The following is a 14,275-nucleotide window of genomic DNA, read 5'->3' on the forward strand; positions in this document are numbered from 1 at the left end:
TGAAAATACATAGAAATGGGCTAATAATTAAGTCAGAGCTAGCCGATAAGAAACAAGTAACCGGGCCAACAGAATTATATCAAATACAGAGTCTCTGTGCATTATCTGGGGCTGGCGTGGTGGCGGGACAAGACCAACAGTGGCTGGCGAAAAACCCGTACTCCTTACAAATGGCATCCAATGTGGCTAATAAGAACTTACACTTAAAATTTAACAGAAGCTTTAAAAAGTGTTTTAAAAACAAAAGAACAGTGACAAGCAAGGTTTCTTGGTAGCAGCATTTTTCTAGGTTGGATTCTGTTTTGTGTGAGACAAGCAAAAATTTCTGCGGCTCCTTTAAGGGAGGATTCCTGACTCAGCATAAGCAGCAAAAAACTGCAAGGCTTTTAAGAAACTCTGCTAACAATTCATTGGTGTGTATGAGAGCTGGCAATGGCAGGGACCACATCTCCAAGCCGGCAGCATGGGGCTGGATTGCAGTGCAGACCAAGGCAGTAACCACAGCTCTCAATGCTGGCGGTAAAATAGCCGCCGCCATCTTTGGTAAAACGCAGCAGGAACAACTATGACTTTCATTTCAGCAATGTTGTTGTTTACCAGATAAAAGACTCATGGCTACAAAAAGATAAAGATTTACAGTAAAGACAGATTCACATTAAGAAAAAGTGCTAAAGATTTACAGTATGTTCTATAATATATGTAGGCTTGGGAGAGAAAAGGAATAAAATGGTTTTAAAAAGACAAAGAGGAACTGGGTGTTGTGGCACACGCCTTTAATCCCTGTACTCAGGAGCCAGAGGCAAGCAGATCTCTGTGATTTGCAAAGTAAACCTGGTATGCAGAGTAAATTCCAGGACAGATAAGAGTTACACGGAGAAACCCTGTCTCAAAAAATAGATAAGAAACAGAATAATAAAAAAGCGGTAAAGATGGAGAGAATCTGTATACTGTATGGCATTATATTGTCTTTATATCGTTTGACTGCTGATGAAATAACTGTTAAAACAAATGCTGCTGAATTAATTCAATTTATATATTTTAAAAATGCTTTGACTCAAAAATTTAAGTTCAAGGACAAGTTACTGGGGAAAAGGATTTCTATTTTTGTTTCCACAGAAAATAAAAGGCTGTGGATTCCTTCCAGACTAATGTGATCAAGCCAAGCCCCCTGAAACAGAGTCGCTGGTGATCCAACATTCAAAACAGCTTGGATAAGGCAGCCTTACAGACTACAGCCAGGATATCTCCGACTTCTTAGGATCCCCATGACAGCGCCCCCTATCAGCAGGAAGTAGTTTGGAAAGAACGACGCCCAAATTCTCAAATATTGTGTATAAATGTTTGTTTTCATTTAAATGAACTTGGTTATAAATGGTTAATGATCACAACCAATATTCTTTTTAAAGGTAAAAGGGGAATTATGGTATAGATATGAATACTTTGTTTTGGAATGGATTTTCATTTATTGATACAATTTAAGGTCAATTTTGTGATGTATATATTTCTCCTTTTGTTGAGGTATTGTATTTATATAGTTCATTCAGAAATGTATTATATAATGTAGTACAGATTATAGATAATTACCTATGATAGTCAAAGCTTAGAGTTAAGTTAGCTAGGTTTTCAAGATACACAGAGAAGTATTTGAGATAGATAGGCATTCTTCAAACCTTTCAAAGACCTACAGAATATGGCATTTAAAATGGTTTAGGGTTTTCGTGACAGTGAGACATAATTGCTCTTGGCAATTCCACCTGCACCAGAAAGGAAGATGGACATTGAAGAAACTCGTTATGGAGTTTGCTTCCAATATGGTAAGACTAGCCATTTGGACAAGATACTGCTCTTGTCTGGACTGTTTGACTTTGTGATGTATAAACTAGACATGCAGGACCCACAGAAAAGTGACTGCTGATTCAAGATGGACATTGCTACAGAGCTCCTGCTTTATGGAAGAGTCTGCCAGACAGTCTGCAGGACACAGAAAAGTGACTGACAAACTGCCAATACAAGAAGACAGTTTAAAGTTTCCTGCTTTGCTGAAGAGTCTGCCAGACACACTGTGGCCTATGGGCTGAATACGGAAGATTACAGAATAACTTCAGGTGACTGACAAGGCAAGATGTCTCTGTCATTTCTAGAGTTTAACCTTTTGTGGTCTTTGATGGAGTTGAAGACAAATAGTCATGGTTATAGTTTTCCTTAGTTATGTTTAAAGATAAGTTACATATAGGACTTTAGATTTACAAATATAGGATAGATGATAGAATAGTTTCTTTTAGTCTTGCTAAATGTTAATGGACTAAATATTGTTAACTGTGATTCTTACTTGATAACTGTTGTGTTATATATTTTGCTATGTTAAGGTTAAAACCCTTCATTTTATTTTAGACAGAAAAGAGGAGATGATGGGAGATGTCATTCTGTATATGTTTCTCATACTGGTTTAATGAATAAAGCACTGTTGGCCAATAGGAAAGCAAGATAGGTGGGACTAGGAGACAAGGAGGAAAGAGGAAGTAGTAAGGAGGAGTCAAGATGGAGGGCCTGGAGAGAACAGAACTGCCATTCCTCCGCTCTCGGTAAGACCACGTGGAAATACATAGAAATGGGTTAATAATTAAGTCAGAGCTAGCCGATAAGAAACAAGTAACCGGGCCAACAGAATTATATCAAATACAGAGTCTCTGTGCATTATTTGGGGCTGGCGTGGTGGCGGGACAAGACCAACAGTGGCTGGCGGAAAAACCCGTACTCCTTACAGTATAGAGCTGGGGATTGGACGCAGGGCTCGGCACATGCTAGATAAATGCTCTACCACTGACTACACTCAAGCCACATTTCTTTTTAAGACATCATGTTATACAGCCCATCTCACCATGTTATTTTGAGGCAAGAAGCTCTTACCAGGTACAGAGCAGATGTAGGTTGTACTCTTGGGCTTCCCAGCCTCCAGAGCCATGATGCAAATCAATGCCCACTCTTTCTAAATTTTCTTACATTTTTTTAAACTATTGCATGTATGTATAATGTATGGGTGCACGTGTCACAACATGAGTGTGGGGGTCAGAGGATGACTTTGAAACTGGCTAATGCCTTTCTGGACTCTGGGAGCAAACTCAGGCCTCCAGGTGTGACTAGCAATAGTCTTTACTTGCAAAGCTGTCATGATAGCATGGCCACTCTATAAATTCCCCATCTTGAGTAATTTTTATAACAATAGAAGTAGGACTGAGATTCTATGAAGTGGTTGTAAACAGTGACAAGGAACATCCTGATACCCACACACCCGCTGCAAGCTGTTTGTGTTTAAAGCCAGCAAACCATGACGTTGTTGGTTATAGTTCTGATATACAGGGACAGAGTGTATGTCTGTTTGAAGGGTGGGACAGCTGAGGTAAAGTGGCTTATCTTTGACCACACAAAGGGACTTAGGCCTAAGGGTGAGGCCTGATCAAAGGAACATACTTCAATTTTTTGAGGGGAGGCAAGTAAGATAGTGGAGATTTGAACCCACTCCCTGAAGCCTCCAGGGAATTTAATTAGCCCCACTCCCAGCAACAGCTATTCACATGGCTGGGATTATAAAAGCATATTTCTGCTCAGAGTAGGTCCCATGGCCTGGAGGGGGATAATGGAGCACCAGAGGCTCTTTGGAAGACCACTGTGACAGTCTGAAATAAAATGGCAGCCAGAGGAAGTGGCACTATTAGGAGGTGTGACCTTGTTAGAGTGTGTGTGGTCTTGTTGGAGGAAGTGTGTCTCTGTGGGTGTGTGCTTTGAGGTCTCCTATGCTCAAGCTACACCCAATGACACAGTTCACTTCCTGTTGCCTGTGGGTCAAAATATAGGACTCTGAACTCCCTCACCAGCATTGTGTTTGCCTGCATGCTACCATGTCAACCTCTGAAAATGTGAGTCACCCAAATTAAATGTTTTTTCCCTTTATAGGAATTGCTGTGGTCATGGTGTCTCTTTACAGCAATAGAAACCCTAACTGAGAAACCAGATATGCAACAGTTGGGACCAGGCTAGTGTCTGTCTGGGTATCCTTCCCACCTCAGAGGTCTCATGTGTCTGCTAAGTAACCTCTTGTCCCTTGTTAGTCAGCTTCATCCAAGGGAAAGCCTTGGGGATGGACTCACCCTAAGGTGAGTGTGGCCAGGGACCACCCAGACTGTCTTATGCAGCAGTATCGCTGAAATAGCTGACAGATACAAATATATGTTCAATGCCTATAGTCTTTTTCTTCGGGAATGGAAATCTGACTTTATGCCAGGTGTCAGTATGTCCTCTTGAAGGCCATTCTGTTTTCCATGGGACACAGACAAAGGTTGTCATGGAAAGAATGACCCACTAAGAACACTTTCTAGGAGTGGGTCAAGATGTTCTCTGGGTCCCTGAAGGCAAGGTCTGTGTCTTGGTATCTTACAATTCCATTTCCCAGCCCTGAAGATGGACAACTCTGAGCTGTACCAGCACCATAACTGCCTTAATGCCCAGTCTTTGGCTCAGAGGCCGTCCATGGTAACCTGGGAGGTCCTTAGACATCATCTAGCTAGCTTTCTAAAAACACATGGAGATCCAGTCCAAGGGAATAGGGAGAAAATGGCCTCAGGCCCTATAGCCAGTCTGATGCAGAGCTGAGGCTAGAACTTGGGGAGGTATTGACTGTCTCCAAATCTTAACTGAGGGTTAAGGGTGCCTGTTGGCTGTGGTTGAGAGCACCAGTTATAACATTAAGGGTGTGTATGGGGCTTGGCACACAAGGACTCTGTGGAGAAGGTACTAGGCAACTTCCATCTGGTCTCAGGCCTGGGACATAGTCTCTTTTCAAGTCCTTCTCTGGGAGAGCTTGACATTGGCTAGATAGGTTCAGGTCAACAGAAGTAACTGACCTGTGCCACCCCCTCCCATTTCTAACTACCACACAATCCTTTTCCGTTCAGAATTTCATCCAAGGAAGCCAGCACCTTGAGGTAGCACGAACTCCCCAGTCACTTGGCCAGTGAGCACACATGCTAAATCTGCTGCTGCTCTTAGGGAAACAGGTGCTTCTGAATTCTGTCCTAGGCAGAATGAGAGCCACCAAGGGCTCTCAGCTCAGCATTTGCCCAGAGTTCCTCCATTCTCTGCCTCTGGGCTTCTCCCTGAGCCCACAGAGATGCTCCAGTAGCTACCCCTGTTGATCTGTATCCACCTGTTTTGATATTTACTAATGCCAAAAAAGCATACACAGTGTGCCAACAGCTGCTTGGTATGGGGGGGGGCAGGGTGTCATATACAATGAGGGTATGTACCCCACTCCTGGTACCAAAGGAGACATGATGTGTGTCAAGTGGACAAAGGGAGGACTTGTGATGCTAATCCTTGATTGTCAACTTGACTATATCTGGAATTAACTAAACCCCAAGTGGTTGGGTACAGCCCTGAGGGATTTTCCTTGATTTATTTGAAGTGGGAAGACCCGCAGTAACACTGGATTCTTTTTGTTGGGGAAATCCACCTTTAATCTGGACCACACCTTCTGGTGGTAGCCTATATAAAGGACGTGGAAGCAGGAAGTTTTGCTTTTTTTTTTTTTTCCCCTTTTTACCCTCACTCTCACTGGCAAGTTCGTTCCTTCAATGGCATTAGAGCCTGAAGACCAGCTGAGACATCCAACCTTGTGGATTGAAAACAAATGGATTCTTGAACTTTCCATTGGGAGAAATACATTGTTGGAATAGTTAGACCACAGCCTGTAAACCAGTCTAATAAGTGTGTGTGTGTGTGTGTGTGTGTGTGTGTTTCATCAGATCCATTTCTCCAGCAAACCCACCAATACAGACTACAAGAGAAAGATTCCCACACCAACCCACTGTGTGCCCAGACATCCTGGTCTCCAGTCATAGGACGGCAGTCAATTGAGGTTACTGAACCTTCACAACATTTTTTTTAATTCCTTTTAATGTATAACAGTTATGCCTGAGTTACAGAGGCAGCGCTTACAAGCAGCAGGTAGTTAAAGCAAATACCAGTTTGTCTTTCTAGTCTACTACTCCATATAGCTGAATAAATTATGGTGCGATTATATTTAGACACCCACCCACACGCACACATCCCACTCACTCGCCTCATACACACACACTCACTTTGTGTGAGGAAAATGGCTAGGTCAAACGCTGAAGCAACAATGTTGTGGTTTCTAGAAAGAAGGAATGTTCTCCAGCAGTATGGGTATTTTCCCAGTAGGGGGCACCTTCAGTCAATGTAGACAGGAGCAACATTCAATAAGCAGGTGTCTAGAAGCATTTCAACAGGGCAGCCTGAGTCCCCCCATCTGGTCTTGGCTTGGTGCATCTGCAGGAGCTGAGGATGCTTGTGTATCCTAAACAGTGTCTGATAGGGAGAGATGTGTCCAGGAACCTGGGGGGGGAGGGAGGGCAGCAGCCTCATACAGGATCTACATGATGTCTCTGTAGTTGGCCACTGTGGAGTCCCTGGGCAAGGCCCAGCTCCACCTCCTAGAATATTCTACCAGTTCCACACAAAGCAGTACTGGGCCCGGCTGGAGCACGTCAATCCAGGCTCTGTCCTGGACCACAGCTACCATCTTGCTGCAGAACTGCTCCTCTCTCTTGTCTCCCCAGCCAGCCCCTCCGTTCACTCTTTTCTCCTACTCTCTTCTTCCCAATGTCTGTTTCCTCTGCTCCTTCCTGGTCCCCCAAAAGAAGGGCAAAGGTAAAATGAGCACAAAACAAGAAAATAGAAGCTTGAGTCTTACCACCATCACCACCATCACTTTCACCTTCATAGCAAGAGAGAAATACCAACTTGAGGGGACGATGACAAAAATTAAAAAAAAAAAAAAAATGAGGGAACCCAACCAAGAATGAGCAACACAGAATGAACAAATCCCTACAGATGATCCCCGGCACTAGGACAACATACACTGTGGGGGTTTCTTTCCTTTCCTTTTTTTTTTTTTTTTTCTTTTTTAAGTATATAGATTTATATATAAAAAGCCAATATTCTATAAACGAACAGCACAACACCACATTTCCAACTAACATACAATGAGTTCAGAGGGGCCTCCACAGAACCGGTGGCTACTTGAGGTGACATGGAGAGCGCCCCTCTTATCTTGCTATTGACTCTATATACAGGGATGAGGGGTGTTTCTGGTCCGGCCTGGCTGACTGGAAGTCAGGCCTCCTAGGCTGCGATCAACCCCAAAGGGAGAGAGAGAGGCCTGCTGCCTCTCATCTAACAGACATCACCTCTCTGGTGAAGCTGCAAGCTGCCCAAACAAGGCTGAGCTTTACAGACCAAGGTGAACAAATGCACAAAAAAACGTGAGCTGCTGAGGAAATCTGTTGGGGGTCAGAAACCCCTTGGAATGCAAGTCCAGTTTTGTACCAAGATGGCAGCTTGGGGAACATTCAGAGTCATTGAATGGAATGAGAAGTCATTTTGCTTTCTCCCAAGCAGGTCTTGGTTGCGTTTACCCTAGTGAGTAGATCATTGTGATTGGTCCAATCATTAGAATGTTGTTCCCTGGGCTGGGGCTGGGCCCTGTGGTTATCACCTACTTGAGGTCCCTGATCCTGAATCATACTGGGTGGAAGGAGATTCAGAGGCATCCAGAGCCAGGCCTCCAGGGAGCAAGGAATGTGGAAGAAGATGCATTTGGTCTTCTGACAGGGGCGCTTGTTGCTGTGAGACCTACAAAAGGGGAAACTGGGTTTCCAAGGGGCAATATAGCTTTCCTCTTGTCCAGACATTGAAGAGCCCAGAAGTCTCTTCTCTTGAGAGCTGGACTGAGCTGTTGAGCTCCACTTGCCTAGTGTTCGATGCTACTGGAGAGTCCGTTTGTCCCATTATTAATAGACATCTCTAAACCACAGATACAAGCCACCCTAGTCATGGCCCAGGACAGGCCATTTCTAAAGATGAGAAAGCGATGTATAGCGGTCACACGTTCATGTAGACAAGTGTCCCAGTGTTTTGCCAGTCCAGCTCCCCAGGCAGAAGGAAATCAGTTAGGGCTGCTGAAGAGCAGCCCCTTTTTCTAGGAATGTCTTGCTGGCTGAGGGCAGGAGGCATGGATTGGGCCAGCAGGTGACTCATGTACAGGTAGGAATGAGCAGTCAGGCCCAGTGTTCATGGGTTGGGTGCTGTGTCATCTTAGCACTTGATGAAGGTGGTCCGAGTGAAAATTATAGCAAGGGACAGGGTAAAGATGGGTACAATTTTGATAAATAGAGGGTGATGAAGAGCTCCAGGGAGGAGAGCTGGGGAGCCTGAGCAATCCATTCCCCCAAAGACCCGGCTCTAAAAGAGGGTAGAGTGCAAGGAAGCCCCTGGAGTGCTTAAGGAAGGTGCCTTGTCCTCTTTGCTGGGACTTTGGGCGTCTTCCTCTGCCCAGGGGTGGTGGCTTAAAAACAGTGTCCCAAAAACACTGTGCTTGGTGAGGCGACAGAAGCCTCCTGACTGAGAGTAGCCAACACTGAAAAATGCCACTCTGAAAACGACAGGGACATGACATTCCACTGAGATGCCAAGGAGACTGAAGCATCTTCTGGGGGGAGGAGGCAGGAGGACCATCAGTTTTGTCTGGTTCGAGAAGGCTCTCTGCATCCAGTGGCATCAAAAGCCTTATGTGCTGGGAGAAGGAGGCCCCTTTTCAGAGTACCAGCATGCATGAGGTTCCCAGCTGCCAGCGCAATGATGTACACAACTCCAGCGGTGTGGACTTGAAAGCTGAACGCCCTCAGACCCTCTGAGCCTGCCTTGTGCTTCCTGTTGCCTTAAGATCTTCCCCTCTCCTGCCAGTTGAGGAGACTGGCAGGTTCTATGGGCTCCCCAGGCCCTGATGCAGTGGGCAAGCCTTAATCAGACTGCAACCGAGGAGTCCTGCACCTGCTGATGGGACCTGGGGCCTGGCATTCTGGGATAGCCCATAGCCAAAAATCTCTGCTTCCATAACCCCTGCCCCCTGGTAGAATATCTTACTGGTCTCCTGATGGCCAGCAGGGGTATATGGGGATAGTCCCAAAGGCCTCTGGAATCCTGGGTAAAACTGAGATGTTGCCTGCTTTCTCCCGTGTCCAGTGAAAGGGGCTGCAGTTCTGATGCCAGCAAGAGGCCCACCCCTGTGAACTCCACCTGCGCCTGTGGCCAGGGCACCCAAGACTCGGGGGTCAAGAACTCCAGGGCCTTGTCTTTGGCACCATTTTCCTCTGCCAACCAGGTGCTTGGTTCAGGTTGAGCCCTGGTCTCTGTGCTGAGACAGGACCAAGGCTGTGACACTGAAAAATGGATATGAGCTGGAGATCGTTGTAGGATGGATAGGAACCCATCTGGAGTTGGGGCAGGGGAGGGGTGCAGACCCAGGGGGCCACTCTGGTCACTAACCATGGGCAAATGACACTGGTTGTCTCCAGACGGCCTGTGGGAAAGGAAGAGGTACCTTCCCTGGCCTCCTTCGACCCCAGGGGGATGAGGGGACTAAGGTGGGAAGGCTCAGGGGTTGGGAAGGGCTAGGCTGAGCCATTGGCTGGGGCAAGCTGCCCCAGGGGCCCTAGTAGGCCTGGCCTGTTTCCACAGGGAGAAGTCCTAGCACGGCGGAGTGTTCCCCAAGCTTCATGCGGCGCTGTGTGGACAGGCTCACGTTTTTGGCCAGGTAATCAACAGCAGCTGGAAAGAGAGAAGAAGCTTCTAGAAATTGAGGTTCTTTCCATGTATTCTTCCATATAACCAACATCATCTGTCCATCTGAACATTCATCCACCATTCCATTCATTCTTCCAACCATTTATCCTTCTGTCCTTTCGTCCATTCATCTATTTCCTGTCTGGGGTTACCCATCAGTTTTAATATCCACCCATTTTCCACCCACCCATTATCCTCTCCATTCATCCATACACATATTCTCCCATCTATCCGACTGCCAACCTATCCTTCTGTTCTTCCATCCGTACTATTCATCTATCCACTCTTCTGTTCATTCATCCTCCTGTCCATCTGCCCATCTTATCTTCTGGTGACTAGTCTCCCCTGCCTACTTGACACAGCTTAGAATTACCTGAGAAGTGAGCATCAGTTGAAGAACTGTCTAGATCAGATTGGCTTGCAGGCATGTCTGTGGGGAAATGCCTTGGATTGCTAATTGATTATTAATCAACCCAGTCCATTGTGGGTGACACCATTCCCTGGGCAGGGGGCCTTAAGTGGTGTAAGAATGAAGAGAGCTAACCCTGCAGATATTTACTCAATGATTTTTGTTTTTCCAGCTCTGTTATTGGCTCTGGGAACAAGTACAGACACACACCCAACTATTCAGTGGGGAATTGAGCTCCCTTCCCACAAGCCCTCTGGCTATCCAGGCCATGGAGAGGCTAGTGAGGCCTGCTGAGTGAGTCTCTGTGGTACTGAGGATGAAGGTTCTCAGCCTGTGCCAGACTCTGAGTGCAGTTCAAGCACGAGGCCCAGCAGGGCCTGTGAACCAAAGTGGCTTTGCAAGTGAGCCAAGGGGGCCATCAGGAGGAAGAGTGGTGACTGAGACCCACAGACCATCAGCTCCAGTGAAAGCAGGCTGGCATTGGTGGGGATGAGATGTGGGCATGAGTGGTGATGCTGGCGGGCTTGGGGGTGTGGGGCGGTGCTCTGAGACCAGTAGAAATGAGAATATCTTCACAAGACAATGCTGAGCATAGCATGAATGTTGATACAGAACAATGCCTACCCATGCCCATTTGGGACACACTCACACACACACACACACACACACACACACGCTCACACACAGGCACACATATACATACAAGCAAGCCATGTGTCCCTTGTGAGTGGGAACACCTATGCACACACACAGGTCCCATGAATATAAGAGTTGACCTGAGGGAGACACAGGTGTCCATCATAAACAGCTACAACTGCTGGCCTGCCAGCACAGGGATCTGTCCTGGCTAAAGCTCTAGCAGAAATCTGTTCTGACCAAGGCACTCAACAGGCATGTGTCCAAGCCTCCCAGGGTGCAGGATGCTGCCTTCTAGGCAGGGTCTTATGACTGTAGCCAGTGCAGCCCTATGGGACCTCTATGACACAGAGGGCTTAGGGGAAGACAGGAAGATGTGCATGAAGAGTCACAAGGCTCCCTGTCACCTGCCTTTCAAGGCTCCCCATAGTGTCTCTGTGCTTCCGCAAGCTCGGAGCCTTCTGCATAAAGCAGGGTGGGGGTAAGTAGAGCTAAGAGGTGATGGACACTGCCTAGTGGTTAGGCCAGGGAGGCCACCTGGACAATCTCAATGGCTGAGCTATGTCACATGGGGGCTCAAATGGCCTGGATTTAAATTCCATGACTGCCAACCTTGAGTGTGATCTGGGGCACACCACCCCAGCCTCAGTTTCCTTGTTTGTATCATGGGATATAGCATCTGGACCAAAGAGCTGCAGGGAACGTTAATAGACTCCACACACATAGTCTCTGAGGGTAGGGTGCATCACTTGTGAGCTCAGCCCAGAATAAATGTGACCTTTAGTAGTGGCATGGAGGAAGGGGTGGTCAAGGAAGTGGCCATATTCCTGGCCGTGTGGTTTTGAGCAAACTGTCTTTCCTTTTAGTTCTATTTATTCATCCGCAAAGATGGGGTGGGGACAATACTTTTAGACACACTGTCACAGAGGGCTCAGATCAAGGCCCCCAGACTTCTACAGGATGTGCAAACGTCCTGGGATCTCTTTGGGTCTCTCCTGTGCCTGCCTCAGCTAGCCAGGCTCAAGGTGAGTAAATGGAGGAAAGTCCTGTGATGAGCTCCTAGGCTTGAGGGTCTGTGATGTCACTCACTCCATCCCAGGCTCCCAGCTGGGAGAGCAGAGACGGCGGTGGGGGGTGTGGGATTTCCAGCTCTAGCTTTGGGAAGACCCTGCAACTCTGACCACACTGTCATTTCTCCTTGGGGTTCCAGGGTGCCTGGACCAGTGAGCCACCCTTTTGGAGGGGTGATAGGCACAGAAAGGATAGAAGCAGAAGTTGCATAGACGTAGCCCTGTGCTGCCCTGCCCCTAGCCCCGTGCTTGGGGTGCTTTTTGCTCTCATCCCAGCTCTACAAGCCAGGTAGTGTGACTTTCCCTTTTCCCTGTTTGACAGAAGCTAGAACCAAGGTCCTTGGGGGCTGTAATTAAATAATAGGAGCTTCCTCTTATGCTTTCAAACCCCAGCTGTCTGGTGACAGCTCCTTAGCTTTGAGCCTGATCAGTATCCCCTAGAGATGACCCTGACTAATGGCCCCCAGTGTGCACATGGCCCTCAAGACCAAGGTACTTTGTCCCCAATGCTCACATTGTCTCATTGCCGCTTCAGGCAATGCCATGGACTTACCAAGGGCACACATCACCTCAGGTGACCTTTCTTTTGTCACAGAAGGTAGAGGCCTACCTTTGCCCCAGTCTGTGCCATGCTGGGCTCTGATACTATCTCATTAGGCAGAGCTGCAGTGGGCTATGGGGTCTGTCACAGGGCAACGATAACAGCAAAGGCAGAGTCCACACTTAGTTGGCACTGCCTGTGTTCTAGGGGAACATGAGTTCTGTGCCTTAGGCAGGATGGTTCCCACTTCATAATGTGGAAACTGAACACAGCACAGTGGCCAGCCCAGAGTTCCACTTCACGTGTGGCCTGGAGGAGCTTAAGTCGACACCCATGGAACTGAGGAGACAGCTTGATGGACAAAACTGTGCAAACGCGAAAACTGGATCCTGAGAACCCGTGCAGAAAAGCCAGACATGCTGGGATCTGTCCTGGGAAGACAGGCAGCTGGATCCCTGGGGCTTGATGGACAGCCTGCCTGGTGGCCTGCTTGCTAAGTTCCAGGCCAGTGAGAGATGCTGTCTCCAAAACCAAAATGGACACTGTCTGAGCCTGACCTCTATCCTACACACACACAACTGCACACACACGAACACATCATGCACATACAAATAAAGGATAAATAAAGACTTGTTTGTCTGGCACCTCTACCCACTCTGTGCCTCTCCCCTGGTTACCCTCCCCCCAGAACACAGTAGGAGCTTTCCCAGCCCCTCCTTGAGGTAGGCAAGGACGTACTCAGAAGCCAAACTTTTCCTGCTGACTCTGACAACTTCCGGAGCACCCAAAGGGCCAACTGTAGGGCTTGCTTGCCACTTCCTAGGGTAGATCTAGCCAAGGGGCTGGCGAGAGGACAGGGAGGTGACATTCCTCATTAGGGACTCCGTCAACAGCCTTCGCTGTCCCTCTGTCCCTCCGTGTTTCCCTTCTCCTGCCTCACACCCCGCCTGGGCTCTGAACATCTCCAATTACATTAATCAGGAGTTGGCAGGAGATGGGCCAGCAATGCCAACCCGTAAACAAATCTCAGCCATCAATGCCTCGTCAGCGAGCGGCCCCAGAGGAGGACCCTTCTAGACACAAATTCTTATTAGAGTTGTCAGATCTATTAAAATTCTTTTCACACTCCTGCGTTCTATCAGCCCCATCATTAGTATGGCCCTGGCCTCTGGGAACACTGGGGCCATATTAATCTACCATGTGCCCCATCACTGGCCTCCTGCCCCCACCCACTCCAGGGACGGTGAGAGATGGGCAGATGGATGGACATGGCCAGAGCGGGGGGGGGGGGGGGATAAAAAGGTGTGAAGGTGTCCCTGGGAAGGTGAGAGGCTCTAGGAGATGGGGGAGGGTTCTGCTGCATAGGAGTTGGGTCATGTACATGTTCCAAAGACACCTGAAAGTGGTGTTTGAGGGCCAGGATGCAGGCGTGGCTACCTTGCCCATCAGTACTTCAGGCAAGCAACTTCTCTAGATGTCATTTCTGTAGCGTGCAGAGCAAATAGCCATGCATACAGCTCTGTGTAGCAGTGTCAATAGGATGTCAAGTCCATAGTAGATGCTCAACTAACTATCATGTCTCCTCTCTTCATGCACATGCACTTAGCATAACTATGCCTTGACTCTACATATGCTCAGTGGCACTCACATATGAGTCTGCACGCGGGAGAGTGTGCACCAATCAGTACCATGTGTCTTGCACAAGATTGGTTCACTTGAGGTTAGAAAGCTGAGTCACAATGTTCCTGCTGTGGGACCTTGGGAACACTACTCTACCTCTCTGAGCCTACCAAGTGGAGGACCAGGAACTGTGAAAGCTGTGTGAATAAGCACACATTTCACACAGTGCTGCAGGACAGAGGCAGCAGGTGACAGGTGGGTCAGGACCAGTATAGGGAAGTGTGTGCAAGATGTGTGACTTCC

The 14,275-nt window shown here is 47.6% G+C and overlaps 2 protein-coding genes across 2 annotated transcripts in view; both read right to left on the bottom strand.

Moving 5' to 3' along the window:
- Positions 1-14,275, bottom strand: part of Mrto4 (MRT4 homolog, ribosome maturation factor) — a 1,102,334-nt gene that overhangs the window by 377,604 nt on the left and 710,455 nt on the right. The window lies entirely within an intron of this gene.
- Positions 9,465-14,275, bottom strand: part of Pax7 (paired box 7) — a 91,074-nt gene continuing 86,263 nt past the window's right edge. Inside the window, exon 9 of the mRNA XM_051173473.1 lies at positions 9,465-9,681. Within this exon, the coding sequence (XP_051029430.1) occupies positions 9,566-9,681 (116 nt within the window). The 3' untranslated portion in view covers positions 9,465-9,565. The remainder of the gene's footprint in view (positions 9,682-14,275) is intronic.

Source organism: Phodopus roborovskii, unplaced genomic scaffold (genome assembly GCF_943737965.1).
Source record: "Phodopus roborovskii unplaced genomic scaffold, PHOROB, whole genome shotgun sequence".
NCBI classification, from domain to species: Eukaryota; Metazoa; Chordata; class Mammalia; order Rodentia; family Cricetidae; genus Phodopus; species Phodopus roborovskii.